The 14,745-nt window shown below is 40.3% G+C and overlaps 2 protein-coding genes across 5 annotated transcripts in view; one reads left to right on the forward strand and one right to left on the reverse strand.

The window, feature by feature from the left end:
• Positions 1-1,896: 1,896 nt before the first annotated feature.
• On the reverse strand, positions 1,897-8,520 carry MORN2 (MORN repeat containing 2; the record flags this gene model as incomplete). The annotated part of the gene is made up of 5 exons (XM_019021190.4): positions 1,897-2,133; positions 2,968-3,104; positions 3,838-3,944; positions 4,315-4,365; positions 8,388-8,520. Coding segments are annotated over 5 exons (531 nt in total), but the record flags the coding sequence as incomplete, so codon positions are not given.
• DHX57 (DExH-box helicase 57) overlaps positions 8,440-14,745 on the forward strand; it is a 78,294-nt gene continuing 71,988 nt past the window's right edge. For 2 of the 4 annotated variants that reach the window (XR_008676808.2, XM_055377742.2), the window contains exon 1: positions 8,568-8,711. The gene's annotated coding sequence lies outside the window, so the exon portion shown is untranslated. Of the gene's footprint in view, positions 8,954-14,745 lie in introns of all 4 variants that reach the window. The other 2 variants (XM_019021186.4, XM_055377739.2) reach the window with 2 other exon arrangements.

Raw genomic sequence — 14,745 nt, forward strand, 5'->3', positions numbered from 1 at the left:
ATAATAAATAAATAAATAACAACAACAAAAAACTACTATATGAGTCAGCAATCCTACTTCTGGGTGTTTATCCAAAAGAATTGAAGCCGGGTGCAGTGGCTCATGCCTGTAATCCCAGCACTTTGGGAGGCCAGGCAGGCCAGGAGTTCAAGACCAGCCTGGCCAATATGGTGAAACCCTGTCTCTACTGAAAATACCAAAAAATTAGCCAGGGATGGTGGACCACACCTGTAATCCTGGCTACTCGGGTAGCCAGGGCACAAGAATTGCTTGACCCCATAAAGCAGAGGTTGCAGTGAGCCGAGATCACACCACTGCACTCCAGCCCGGGCAACAGAGTGAGACTCCTCTATCTCAAAAAAAAAAAAAAAAAAAAAAAAGAATTGCTATCAAGATCTCAAATAAATATTAGTACTCCTATGCTCACTGCAGCACTATTCACAATAGTCAAGATGTGGAAACAAACTAAACGTCCACCACCCCTGGCTAATTTTTTGGTATTTTCAGTGGAGATGGGGTTTCACCATGTTGGCCAGGCTGGTCTTGAACTCCTGGCCTGCCTGGCCTCCCAAAGTACTGGGATTACAGGCATGAGCCACTGCACCCGGCTTCAATTCTTTTGGATAAACACCCAGAAGTAGGATTGCTGACTCATATAGCAGCAGTCCACCACAATGAATAAAGAAAATGTGGTTTACACATATAATGGAATACTACTCAGCCTTAAAAGAGAAATCCTGTGATTTGTGACAACATGGATGAACCCTGAGGACATTATTCTAAATAAGCCAGTCACAGAAACACCAGTACTATATGATTCCACTTTTAAGTATGAGGTATTTAAAATAGTCAAATGTGGCCGAGTGGGGTGGCTCACACCTGTAATCCCAGGACTTTGGGAGGCTGAGGGCGGGTGGATCAGAAGTTCGAGACCAGCCTGGCAAACATGGTGAAACCCCATCTCTACTAAAAATACAAAAATTAGCTGGGCATGGTGGCATGTGCCTGTAATCCCAGCCACTCGGGAGGCTGAGGCAGGAGAATAGCTTGAACCCGGCAGGCAGAGGTTGCAGTGAGCCAAGATTGCGCTGTTGCACTCCAGCCTGGGCAAAAAGAGTGAAACCCCATCTCAAAAAAATAAAAAATAAGAAAAATAAAATAGTCAAATTCATAGAATCAAAGAGCAGAATAATGGTTACCAGGGGCTGGGGTGATGGGAAAATAAGAGGTAACTAATAAAAGGCCATAAAGTTTCAGTCAAGCAAGATGAATAAGCTCTAGAGATCTGCTGTACAACATTGTACCTATAGTCAACAATAACGTATTGTACACTTAAAATTGTGTTCATTATCCTTAGGAAACTAACAGAACAGGAAGAGAAAACCAAATACCGAATGTTCTCACTTATAAGTGGGAGCTAAATGATGAGAACTTGTGGACACAAAGAAAGGAACAACAGACACTGGGGCTACCTGAGGATGGTGGTTGGGAGGAGGGAGAGGATCAGAAAAAATAACTATTGGTACTATGCTTAGTACCTAGGGGACAAAATAATCTGTATAACAAACCCTGTGACATGAGTTTACCTGTATAACAAACCTGCACATGTATGCCTGAACCTAAAATAAAAGTTAGAAAATAATAAGAAATGAATAAAATGTATTACAGCCTAAAAAAAAAAAAGTGTTTTTTTTAAAGAGGTCGGATGTTGACCAGGACACCCAAGCACAAACTAGAAAAAAAAAAAAAGATGACAAAACTCAAACAGAGGATTGGAAATCAACTTTGCCAAGATTTGGATGGTTCTGCCATAGTTATTATAATAAGCAGACTGAATTGAATCATGTCATTTATTTTAAACTAATTCTAAGACAATGAATATAAAGTTCAAAAAGGTGTAAGCAAGTGATGGTTTTATTGGCAAACTTATAGGGGTAGTGTATGAAGTCATTTCATATAACAGATTAAGTTGCTTTCCTTACAACTAGAAGCTTCAATTACTACATTTCAACTTTAATTTAACATCACATCTACATGTGAAGCTTTAATTTCAGGTCTGGAGCAGCTGTAAAATGAAAGTTACCACTCCATTCTAGTCCTTGGATATCAGTATATTCCCCTTCACCTTCCACCCTGCAACAGTAGAAAATAAGTTTTCCATTAACAAAGATGAATAATTTACAGTCCAGATATAAGATTTTCTAGCATAATATATACTATGTCTGAAGATTATATCCTCTACTTTCAAGCTTTGCTTTTAAACCCAGCATCCTGCTTTCATATCCTACCAAAAAAACAAACAAACCAAAAAAAAAAAAAAAAAAACCACGTACTATTCCAAACAAACACAAACAATTATTTGGTGTCCAAGATTTTAGGATCACATAATCTAGGTTCACACAAAACCAAAACAATGAGTTAAAAAAATGAAAAGTTTACATCGGTTATCTAGCTTAATTACTTCACTTATTCAACAAATATTTCCTGACTATCAATGATGTTTGAGGTGCTGTGCCACCGCACCTGGCCTCCAACAATTTTTAGAAACTATATCATAAAAGAATATTTAGAATTAACTAAATATAGTATTTAAGCAGCTGGGCACAGTGGCTCACGCCTGTAATCTCAGCACTCTGAGAGGCCGAGGCAGGCAGATCACTTGAGGTCAGGAGTTCTAGACCAGCCTGGTCAACACGGTGAAACCCCGTCCCTACTGAAAATACAAAAAATAGCTGGGTGTGGTAGTGCACATCTGTGGACCCAGCTACTTGGGTGGCTGAGGCAAGAGAATCGCTTGAACCCGGGAGGCAGAGGTTGCAGTGAGCCGAGATCACTCCACTGCACTCCAGCCTGGATGACAGAGGGAGACTCTGTCTCAATAAATAAATAAATAAATAAGAATTTAAGCAAACATACCAGAAAAGAATCTTTTAGAAATGCAGTGATTTTTTTTTATTTTAAGCTTACCTATTTTCATTGAAATTTCCAGTATACTTTGCCCCAGTTGGGAATGTGTAAGTCCCCAGTCCATGAAACATATTATCCTTAAATTGTCCTTCATATACTGCTCCTGAAAAATGCTCAAGTCTTCCAAAACCATTCATCTGTTTGTAACAAAGGAAATTACCTTAGAAACTAATCTTCAGTTTCCCGAGAACCTTTAAAAAATGTACAAATATAAGTCTATCATCTGCTAATTATTACTTAACCAACTTTGTATTGTCCTTTATTTCCATAGTATAAAGACAACATTTTTATCATTTTCCTTCATCTGTATCTATCTGTGAAGCCCAGTAAATCAAATGTTCTGGATCTGGGACATTTGAACATCAGGTGGTCCATGATGAAGATAATAGGGGTCCTCAAGATACCCTGAATGTATCAGAAATCTTAAAGGGCAACCAGTTTAGTTAGTTCAGGAAACCAGTACAAAGTAGTTGTTAAGAATTCAAATTTGGATTTGAGCAGACCAGGGTATACTTTCCTGTTTTATCATTTACTAGCTGGGCAAGAAACCTGAGCCTGATTTTTTCCTCATTTGTAAAATAGAGTATTAATGGTACCTATCTCATGAGGTTATTATGAGGATTAAATGAGAAAATTATGTAACGGATTCAGCTTTACTGAATGAATAGGAGATGAGAAAGAAAGTAACGATGATTAGCTTTCTACAGTGAATTTAATATTACTCATAAGTTAATATATGTTAATATGATCATTTGTTATTTTTATTATATAGTCTACTCATAGGAGTTTTTGATTAATGGTGAAATGCCTGGAATCACTAAACCCACAGGGTTATTTATCCACTGCCAGTATTAAAAACAACAATAATACCTTGTCATCTTTCCAGCTTCCTGTGTAGACAATCCCATTAGGAGTGGTATGAATACCTATTCCATTTCTCTCGTAGATTCCAGAAGATGTTCTTGTGCAGTCACCATCTAAACAGAGGAGAAATACTGAAGATTATAAATGAGAATAGTTATGTCTGGGCCTAATCGCAACTACACCTCATGGGTTTCTTTGGCTCCCTAGCACTGAAACCAGTGAGACCGGAGATGAGTAAATCCATGGACATAGAACATCTTGTAACAATTGAGACTCAAGGGCCAGGAAGATTGACAGATCCCATAGGTTTCCAAGGCATTGGAATTTTGATTTTAAAAGCTCTTTATCTATTAGGATTTCTGTTATTTTAGTTAATAAAGTTAATATCCTAATAGTAGTTTTATAAAATTTAACAGTCTCAGTTTTTTATTCCTAAGCTATTTAATTTTCTGTGCAGAAAAAGTAATTGAAGCGTATGCTTACCATACTTGTCTCCATTTGGAAAGATAAAGCTGATCTTATACACTTCTGAAGCTGTTTTACAAGATTTAAAAACAGTGACATAAGTTTACTTTTTTTTCGATAGAGGCAAGGTTTCACTACATTGCCCAGGCCAGTCTCAAACTCCTGGGCTCAAGCGATCCTCCCGCCTCAGCCTCCCAAAGTGCTGGGGATGCAAATGTGAGCCACCACACCCAACCAAGTGTAAATATTCTTATGTCATAAGACCTATACCCAATGTGCTTTCAGCACTATCCAAATGGACTTACTTCTCAAGATCACATCATATCATGATTACTTGGTATTTCCATTGTCTAATGTAGGGTCCCGGGGAAATAAACAATTTTGCCTAGATGATCTCTTTTAAAATTTATTTATTATGATAGCTTTATTAATATATAATTCACACACCACAAAATCTACCCTTTAAAAAAATACAATTTGATTTTTTTAGTATATTCAGAGTTGTGCAACTATCATCACAATCTAATTTTAGAATATTTTCATCATCCCAGAAAGAAACTCTGTACACATTAGCAGTTACCCATTATGATTCCCCTCAAACACCCCTCCCCCGACAACCCCAAACCCCTGGCAACCACTAATCTACTTTCTGCCTCAGGGATTTGCCTATTCTGGGCATTTCTTATAAATGAAATCATATAATATGTGGTCCTTTATGTCTGGCTCGTTTCACTTAATGTTTCCAAGGCTCATCCATGTTGTATCGTGTATCAGTACTTCATTCCTTTTTATAGCCAAGTATATTGTATAAATATGTTGTACAGAAATAGCATATTTTGTTTATTCATTCATCAGTTCATGGACATGTAGGTTGTTTCCAGTTTGAGGCCATTATGAATAATACTGCTATAAACACTGATGTACATTTTCAAAACATACAGCTTCCTAGGAGTAAAAAAAAAATTGGTGTGCAGATTTTTGTGTGGATATGTTTTTATTTCTCTTTGGTAGCCCATATGATTTACTGATTGTCCCACAGAGGTAAGGTGGAGTGAGGAATCTTTAAATTGGCAGTAGGAAGAAATGGAAAATAAAGATAGCAAGTGGGGAAGGGCTGGTAGGTCCACACAGAATGAGACTGGAATGGAGACCAAGTGAAAAAGGAAGAAAGAGGACCGCAAGACTGAGGGGGACTCTGGGCCTCAGATCCCTGGACACTTTGTGGACTAAAACATTAGAAACTGTATTTTCCGATACTGAAGAAAACTTATGTAGAGAGGGTATGCAGGCCCATCCTTCAGAATCACCTGAGATGCTTCTAAGTTTCTTCTCTCTACCCCACATCTACTGAATCAGTCTTTACGGGTGGGGCAAGGGAATTTAAAAATTAATTTAGGTACCACTTGAGAAAGGCTTGGAGGCTCATCACTGAGGAAACAGAGTTAACACAATAGGTAGAGGACTTAAACTGTAACATCCTCAGAGAGAAAGGGAGAGTATTAGTATCCTTGAAATAGGAACAGGTGATTATAAAAAACAAAAAACAATTAGCAATCCAGGAAATGAATAATATAATTGGTGAAATAAAACTTCTTAGAAGGGATGAAAAGCAGAATAGATACGATTGAAAACAAATTAGTGAACTGGAACATTAAGCTGAAAAATGTGCTTAGAAAGTAGCACAAAGTGTGAGTGAGATGGCTGGAAAAAAATTTTTTTAATTAAAAAAAAAGAAAGTAGCACAAAGAATTTTAAAATAATGGAAAGTGGATCCAAAAGGCTACTGTCAGTCTAATAAGAATTCCAGAGGGAAAGAATAAGGGATATTTGAATAAATAGCCAAATTTTTCTCAGAACTGAAGAAAATGACTGCTTGGACTACAAATGGGAACTAAGCAAAATCCCACACCTAGACAGGTTACAGTACAATTTCATGACATAAAGACCAAAGGCCAGCTAGGCTAGTTAAAAACAAGCAAACAAAAACCAGATTACCTACAATAAACTACAAAGGACTGACATTAGCAACAGTGGATTCTTAAAAAAAATGGCACTATGTCTTTAAAATTCCGAGACAAAATTATTTCCAACCTAATATTCTACATCCAAAGAAACTATCAGTCTAAAATCATGGAAACTGGCAGGCACACTGGTAGGATGAATTACTGGCTCATGCCTGGAATCCCAGCACTTCGGGAGGCTGAGGAGGGTGGGTTGCTTGAGCCTAGGAGTTCGAGACCAGCCTGGGCAACATGGTGAAACCCATTCTCCACAAAAAATACAAGAATTAGCTGGGTGTGGTGTTGAATGCTTGTCATCCAGGCTACTTGGGGGGCTGAGGCGGGAGGATCGCTTGAGCCCAGGAAGTGAAGGCTGCAGTGAGTCCGATCACACCCTGCCCTCCAGCCTGGGTGAGACAGCAAGACTCTGTCTTAAAAAAATAATAAAATAAAAAAAAATTAAGTTTTAAAAATAGAATCTGGTGGCTCATGCCTGTAATCCCAACGCTTTGGGTGGGTGAGGTGGGAGGACTGCTTCAGCCCAGGAGTTTGAGACCATCCTGGGCAACATAGTGAGATTCCATCTCCACCAAAATTAAAAACTCAAAAAGAAAAAAAAAGAATCTGTAACTAAAACTCAGGTAATATCAATATGGAAATGGTGTGGAGGATAGAGAGCAATCTTGCTAGAATTCTGATCTCATTTAGGGGTTAAATGTAGACACTAATTAACACTAAATCTTAGAAAAATCTGAATTTAGTTATGTCTGCTTATTTTTTCCCTATAATTTCTAAGATTTGGTTGTGGATAAAGGGTGAAGTATGGTGGTATATAGAAATTGCCATGTGTGCTCATTAATTAGTTATTTACATGTCTGCAAGATTTGAAATTCCAAGAGAGCAGGGACACAGAGCTACTTTCTTTCTTATTTATTTATTTTTGAGACGGAGTCTCGCTCTGTCGCCCAGGCTGGAGTGCAGTGGCTTGATCTCGTCTCACTGCAACCTCCGCCTCCCGGGTTCACGCCATTCTCCTGCCTCAGCCTCCCAAGTAGCTGGAACTACAGGCGTCAGAGCTACTTTCTAAGCGTTTAATTAATGATAACTAACTAGATTACCAGACCTGCTTGTAGTTTCCCACAGATGCCATGCTGTACTCTGGGTGGAACACCCTTCTCTTCTTTACCTGGTTAACGGCTATTCATCCTCAAGAGTTGGCAAAATAGAGTAGTAGGGGTTCATGCTCTGGCATCGGACTACCTAGCTTTGCATCCAGACTCCACCATTTTCTTTGGCCTTGGACAAATAATTATCTTATGCCTCAGTTTCCTCATCCTTAGATGGGGCAAATTAAGTAAATGTGCTAATCTAGTTAAAGCACTTAGCCCAGTGTCTAAACTCTGTAAATATTAGCTATTGTATTCTTGTAGCCCCAGCTCAGGTATGAGCTCTCCCACAAAGCCTTTCTTCTCATTACTTGTCAACCTCAGACCCCTTCAGGAACCCCCACGGCACTCTGGGCCTGTTCCTACTGTAGTACTTAAGGTTCTATTAAAACCATGCTTTTGTATCGGGATCCCCTATCCTACCCAGTTCCTCCAGGACACGGATGGCAGATTAGTCAAATCTCTTCTCACCCTACTGTCCGACTCCGTGTTTAGTACTAATAGTAACAGAACGTCTAGTGAATGAAGGGCACTTCGGAAGGAATCGTTAAGTGCCTATGAAGCAGAGCATTAAACGTAATCATATCAGAAACTGGACTGTTTTCAATTGCCGCTAAAATGTTCTACATTCGAAACTTGGGAATGTCAGAGCTAGAGGGAACCTCACAGAGACCACCCGGCACCATAGCGGAAACTGAGGCCCAGGGAGGTTGGCACGCGCCTCGGGTGTCTCAACAGCGAATTAACAACAGAATCAGAGCTAGATTCCCAGACCAGGGATTCCCCCGTGCCCCTCGGCTAGACGGTCAGGAAACATATCACACCCCCACAGGAGTTACCGGGAGCCAAGCAGGTTCTGACTCCACGCTAGTTCGACTTAAAGGAGCTCTTCTCTGCCCGGGTCGTTAGGAGGAGGGGCACTCACTTGGCCGAGAGGTGTTAGAGAGATCTTCCAAACACTGCGACTCCCCCTGGGTGGCCAGCTCTGCGGCCGGGAGAGAACTAGGCGCTAGGACAGCTCCAGGTGCGACTTGGTTGCTGGGGCTACCGGGCACCTCTCACCCGGAAGCGAATACGCGAGGGGCTGAAGCTGAGCCAATCAGAAGGCGCCGGGGCTGTGCCGCTGCAGCTGGGCCACCGCAGGGCTGCTCCAAGTGAGAACCGTGAGGGTGGCCAAGTCCAGTTTGGACCTCTGACCCTTGGGCAGCACCTCCCGACAGCCGGCTCGGGACCCAACTCTGCGAGCCAGGTACGTCTTCCACTTCTGCGGACAAGTGATGCGCGTTGTGCGCACGCTGTGCGCGTCACCCTGTTTGTCAGTGTGTCTGCCGCCTCCTGCTCCAGGAGTGGTCGGGATCTGAGGAGCATCGCGGCCCAGTGTGTTTCATCCTGTCTGCCTGGGGCCGGTGAATCTGGACCAGCAGGATCCCAGGCACTGGTACCGGACCAAGGCGAGCTCTGCCGCTGAGGTTGTCCACGCTCAAACTGCAGGTTGGGGCCGGGGGGGCGGGGCGTGAAATTCAGGCTTGGAGCAGGCTAAGGGGTTGATTGAAGGGATCAGGCTCCATTCTCTGTCTCCGTCTGTGTGGCTTTTTTGGGGAGAAGGGTGGGGACGATGTGAGTTCGAAAAAGGATACGAGATCTGGATATCTGGATGGAGCTGGATATATTGTGATCAGTCAGAGATCTGCCTGGGAGGAGAGTAGTGTGTAGTCACTTTTCAGTGCCTTGGCTATCAAACAAAGAATACTCTTACAGCCAAACTTAGGTCCCTGTATCCATGGTGAAGAAAGATAGTTGGAGTCTTCCCGGGCTAGATGGAATAGATAGTGGAATCTAACCAAGTGGATTATACAACCTAATTCCTATTCCCTGGAAAACTCTGGGAGAGTGGTATTGGATACCATTACAGTCAGTAAATCTTCGTTTAAAATGTTAAGCGCATATCTCAGATCTAGTTGTAAAAGTAACATTTTCTGGGTTGGTGTGAGACAACTTGTTTTGAATCAGCGTAAGTATCCTCTTGCTTTTTCCTAATGTTTCTCAGTACACAAATTTACCTGGGCTGCATGGTTTTTGAGATGAAGTTCTAATCTGTCTGATTTGTTATTTCATTTCCCTAAATTTTAGAAATAATAGGTAATTATTGGTGCACAACCTTACAGAATTCAGTTTGACCTGTTATTTTTCTTGCCTGTTAAGATTTTAATGACTCTACATTTTTGTGAGTAAAGTTGACGTTTGAACAACATGGGTTTGAACTACACGGCTCCACTTACAGGTGGATTTTTTCAAACCCGACACAGATTGAAAATACAGTATTTCAGGTCGGGCGCGGTGGCTCACGCCTGTAATCCGAGCACTTTGGGAGGCCGAGGCGGGCGGATCACGAGGTCAGGAGATCGAGACCATCCTGGCTAACACGGTGTACTAAAAATACAAAAAATTAGCCGGGCATGGTGGCGGGTGCCTGTAGTCCCAGCTACTCAGGAGGCTGAGGCAGGAGAATGGCGTGAACCCGGGAGGTGGTCGTTGCAGTGAGCTGAGACTGCGCCAGTGCACTCCAGCCTGGGCGACAGAGTGAGACTCTGTCTCAAAAATAAAAATAAAAAAAAATACAGTATTTCAACTAGGCACAGTGGCTCATGCCGGTAATCTCAGCACTTTGGGAGGCCAAGGTGAGAGGATTGCTTGAGCTCAGGAGTACAAGACCAGCTTGGGCAGCAAAGCGAAACCTCATCTCTACTAAAAAATGTTTAAAGTAGCTGGGTGTGGTGGTGCGCCTGTGGTCCCAGCTATTCAGGAGGCTGAGGCAGGAGGATTGCTTGAGCCTAGGAGATCGAGGCTGCAGTAAGCTGTGATCGTACCACTGCACTGCAGCCTGGGTGATAGAGCAAGATCCAGTCTCAAAAAAAAAGAAAGAAAGAAAAAAGAAAAGACAGTATTCCTGGAATGCAAAACCCACATACAGAGGGCCAACTTTTCCTCTATGCAGGTTCTACAGGGCTGACTGGAGAACTTGAGTATCCGTGGATTTTGGTATACATGGGGGTTCTGGAACCAATCCCCTGTGTATACCGAGGGATGACTATTTCATAGCTCATTCTCTCAATTTCTTCCGGATGTCCTTTAAAATCTCAAAGAGGCCTTTCCCAACCACTCTATCTAAAATAACTGCCTCAGGGTTTTTTTTTTTCCTTGATAGCACTTAAGTTATAATATATATCTATTTGTTTAATGTCTGTCTTACCCTCTAGAAGGTAAGCTTCATGAAGCAGAAATTTTGTCTTTTTTGCTGTTGTATCCCTAGGATCTGGCACATAATAAGTGCTCAATAAATATTTGTGGAATGAATAAATAGATGAACAAATCTCCATTCCCACATAAGTCGTTTTTTCAACCTTCAATCATTCATTCCACAAATAGATATTGAATTCCTACCATATGCTAGGCACTGTGTTAAGGGTACAGTGGTAATCAAAATAGACATGGTCTTATTTTCAAAGAGCTTTCTGGGAGTAGAAAGGAGAGACGAACTTAAGATAAACACTGAATACATATGTATAATCATCAGGAATTTTGAAGAAAGGAATACCTAGGAAGACCTAGTTTAATATCCACATATTTGTGAGTTTCCCAAATTTTTTCTAGCTTTTGATTTCTAATTCCATTTTGGTTGGAGAACATAGTTCATATTATTTCTTTCTTTTTACATTTATTGAGGTTTACGGCTGGGCACAGTGGCTCACGCCTGTAATCCCTGCACTTTGGGAGGCCAAGGTGGACGGATCACCTGAGGTCAGGAATTCGAGACTAGCCTGACCAACATGGTGAAACACCATCTCTACTAAAAATACAAAAATTAGTCAGGGAGCATGGTGGCGGGTGCCTGTAGTCCCAGCTACTCGGGAGGCTGAGGCAGGAGAATTGCTTGAACCTGGGAGGCGGAGGTTGCTGTGAGCCAGGATTGCGCCACTGCACTCCAGCCTGGGCGACAGAGCAAGACTCTGTCTAAAAAAAAAAAAATGTATTGAGGTTTCTTTTATCACCTAACATGGTCTATCCTGGAAAATGTTTCATGTGTACTTGAGAAGTATGTATAGTTTGTTGTTGGGTGGAGTGTTCTATAGACACCTATTAGGTCTAGTTGGTTAGAGTGTTGTTCAAGTCTTTTATTTCCTTGTTGATCCTCTGTCTAGTTGTTCTACCATTAAAAGTGAGGTACTGAAGTCTCCTACTCTTATTATTGAATTGTCTAATTCTCCCTTCATTTCTGTCAGTTGTTGCTTTGTGTATTTTGGTGCCTTATTATTAGGTACATATGTGTTTTTAATTGTTATCATTTCCTGGCAGATTAACCCTTTTATCATTAAGAAATATCCCTATCTCTAGTAATATTTTTTTGCTTTAAAGTCTGTTTTGTCAGCTATTAACATAGCCACTCCACCTTTCTTGTAGTTGCTGTTTGCAAGATCATCTTTTTCCATCCTTTTACTTTTCATTTATTGTGTCTTTGAATTTAAAGTGCCTCTCCTGCAGACAGAATATATTTGGATTCTGTTTGTTAATCAAGTCTGACAATCTCTGTCTTTTGATTGGACTGCTTTATTCTCTCACATTTATTTTTATTGTCTATATACTGAGAATTACATCTAACTCTATTCTACTTTTGGATGTCTGTATTTCTCAGTGTCTATTTTTTCTTCTGTTCTTACTTTATGCTTTCATTTGCATTTAGTCATTAAGTGAATATTTTCTAATGTAGTATTTTTGTGATTGCTTTGGGGTTTATGAACAGCTTCAGATTTATATTAGCTTAATTCCAGCAATATTGCTATGGTTTGAATGTTTACCCCCAAAGTTCATGTATTAGACATTTAATTTCCAATGCAACAGTGTTAGGAGATGGGGCCTAATAACAGGTAATTCAATCATGAGGGCAGAGCCCTTATTAATGGTTTAATGTCACTAGCATGGGAGTGGGTTAGTTATAGCAAGAATGAGTTATTAGGCCGGGCGCGGTGGCTCATGCCTGTAATCCCAGCACTTTGGGAGGCCGAGGCAGGCAGATCACAAGGTCAAGAGATCGAGACCATCCTGGCTAACACGGTGAAACCCTGTCTCTACTGAAAATACAAAAACAAAAAATTAGCCGGCAGCGGTCACCTGTAGTCCCGGCTACTCCAGAGGCTGAGGTGGAAGAATGGCATGAAGCAGGGAGGCAGACCTTGCAGTAAGCCGAGACCATGCTACTGCACTCCAGCCGGGGCAACAGAGCGAGACTGTCTCAAAAAAAAAAAAAAAAAGAATGAGTTATTATAAAATAAGTCTGGCAGCTGGTACCTCTCTCTGTATCGTGCCCACTTCTGCCTTCCATCTTCCACCATGAGATGACACTCGGCAGATGCCAGCATCATGCTCTTGGACTTCCCAGCCTCCATTACCATGAGACAAATAAACTTCTGTTGTTTATAAATTACCTAGTCTGTGGTATTCTGTTATAGCAGAAAACAGACTAAGACAGATACATAGAAGTATTACTTTTATATAGCTCTATTCCTTTCCTCCTTTTTATAGTATTGTTATACATATTATATCTATTAATGTTATATACCCAACGATACTTGTTACAAGTATTACTTTACTGTCTGTAGTCATTTTCTCAGCACAGCACAATTACGCTCCCACCAATCTTCTTTGTGCTGTTACTGGCAAATATATTACATACATATTACCTTCATATAGGTGACAGGCCCAACATTATATCATATACATATTATTTTATATAATTGCTTTTTAAATCATTTCAGAGAAAAGAAGAGACAATACTTTTATACTGGTTTTCAAATAAATAAATGTCCAATATAAATGTGGATTTTTAAAAATAATTACTCAATTACCTTTATCAGTACTCTTTGTTTTTTCATGTAGATTTAAATTACCATCCAGGGATACTTGCTTCAACTTGAAGAACTGTTAGTATTTCTTGTGAGGTGGGTCTATTGACAACAAATTCTCTCGGTTTTGTTTGTCTGAGAAAGTTTTCATTTTACCTTCATTTTTGAAAGATAGCTTTTCTGGATTTTTGGTTAACTATTTTTTGTTTTTTTTTGTTGTTTTTTTTTTGTTGTTTTTTTTTTGAGACGGAGTCTCACTCTGTCACCCAGGCTGGAGTGCAGTGGCACAATCTCGGCTCACTGCATCTTCTGTCTCCCATGTTCAAGTGATTCTCCTGCCTCAGCCTCTGAAGCAGCTGGGACTACAGGTGTGTGCCACCACACCCAGCTAATTTTTTGTGTTTTTAGTAGAGACAGGGTTTCACTGTGTTAGCCAAGATGGTCTCAATCTCCTGACCTCGTGATCTGCCCGCCTTGGCCTCCCATAGTGCTGGAATTACAGGCGTGAGCCACCACGCCCAGCCCTATTTTTTTCTTTGAGTATTTTAAATATATATGTCATTACCTTCTGCCCTCTATTGTTTCTGTGAAGAAATCAGTCATTAATTTTATTGGGGTTCCCCCTTGTAAGTGATAAGTTGTTTTTCTCTTACTCCTTTCATGATTTTCTCTTTGTCTTTTGACCTTCAACATTTTTATTGCAACATGTCTATTTTGTGCATCTCTGTGTTTATTTTCTAATAGTTGGAGGCCATTGAGCTTCCTGCATGTGGAGGTTATTGATTTTTAATGAATCAGAGAAGTTTTCTACCAGTATTTCTTTGAATATTTTTTCTGCTCTTTTCTTTCTTTCCTTTCCTTCTGGTATTCTCATTATATGTATATGGTACCCTTGATGGTGTCCCACATTTTTCCAAGGCTCTGTTCACTTTTCTTCATTTATCATTCTCTCTGTTTTCAGCTTGCATAATCAATGTCAGTCTGTCTTCAAGTTCATCAGTTCTTTCTCTTGCTAGTTCATGTTTATGGTTGAGCTTCTCTAGCGAATTTTTAATTTCAATTAGTATACTTTTCAACTCCAGAATTCCCATTTGGTTCTTTTTATATATATAATTTTTTATCTCTTTATTGATGTTCTCAATTTGATATGACATTGTCATCATACCTTCCTTTACTGCTTTAATTGTGCATTCCTTTATTTCTGTGAACATACTTATAATGACTATTTTGAACTCCTTTTCTGTTAAATCTGACATCTGATCTCACTCATAGGCAGTTTGTGCTTTTTCTCTCCAGTGTATGGGTCATACGTGTTTCTTTGCATGCCTTGTGACTTTTTTGTTGTTAACTGAACATTTTGGATAACATACTGTAACAACTCTGGGT

The sequence above is a fragment of the Gorilla gorilla genome, chromosome 12 (assembly GCF_029281585.2).
Source record: "Gorilla gorilla gorilla isolate KB3781 chromosome 12, NHGRI_mGorGor1-v2.1_pri, whole genome shotgun sequence".
NCBI classification, from domain to species: Eukaryota; Metazoa; Chordata; class Mammalia; order Primates; family Hominidae; genus Gorilla; species Gorilla gorilla.